Source organism: Penaeus monodon, chromosome 24, assembly GCF_015228065.2.
Source record: "Penaeus monodon isolate SGIC_2016 chromosome 24, NSTDA_Pmon_1, whole genome shotgun sequence".
In the NCBI taxonomy this organism is placed as follows: Eukaryota; Metazoa; Arthropoda; class Malacostraca; order Decapoda; family Penaeidae; genus Penaeus; species Penaeus monodon.
In genome coordinates, this window is record NC_051409.1 from 26954291 (window position 1) to 26954663 (window position 373).

Consider the following 373-nt stretch of genomic DNA (forward strand, 5'->3'; position numbering starts at 1 on the left):
GCTTTATATTTGGATTATTTTTAAAAATTACCCTGTTTCTCACCAAAAGCCTGTGGCAGCGGGAAGTGGAATTCCCCAAGTGAAGTGCTACCTTAATGGTGTGAAGGTTCCCCGTGTGGTCAGAATAAAGACGCTCGCAAGCAAAGCCTTTGGTGTCACAATGTCAGTGCTGGGAGGATTGGCTGTAGGAAAGGTAAGTGCAGAGGTGGTTGGTTTGGAAATGAATGACTATCTAGTAATGTTTTGATTCAAGGAGAGAATGCTAGGAATTAAAAGCTTTGGGTTGTGCTCAGTGGTTGTGTTTAAAGCAAGGGTTGATCTTTGAGGAATGCTGAAAGGAGAAGAGTTTACATAAGCCATCCGCACCAGGTAC

At 43.4% G+C, this 373-nt stretch overlaps 1 protein-coding gene across 1 annotated transcript in view; it reads left to right on the forward strand.

Annotated features, from left to right (window-relative positions):
- LOC119588700 (H(+)/Cl(-) exchange transporter 7-like) overlaps window positions 1–373 on the forward strand; it is a 25784-nt gene that overhangs the window by 13657 nt on the left and 11754 nt on the right. Inside the window, 1 exon segment of the mRNA XM_037937338.1 lies at window positions 50–193. Coding sequence (XP_037793266.1) covers window positions 50–193 — 144 coding nt within the window.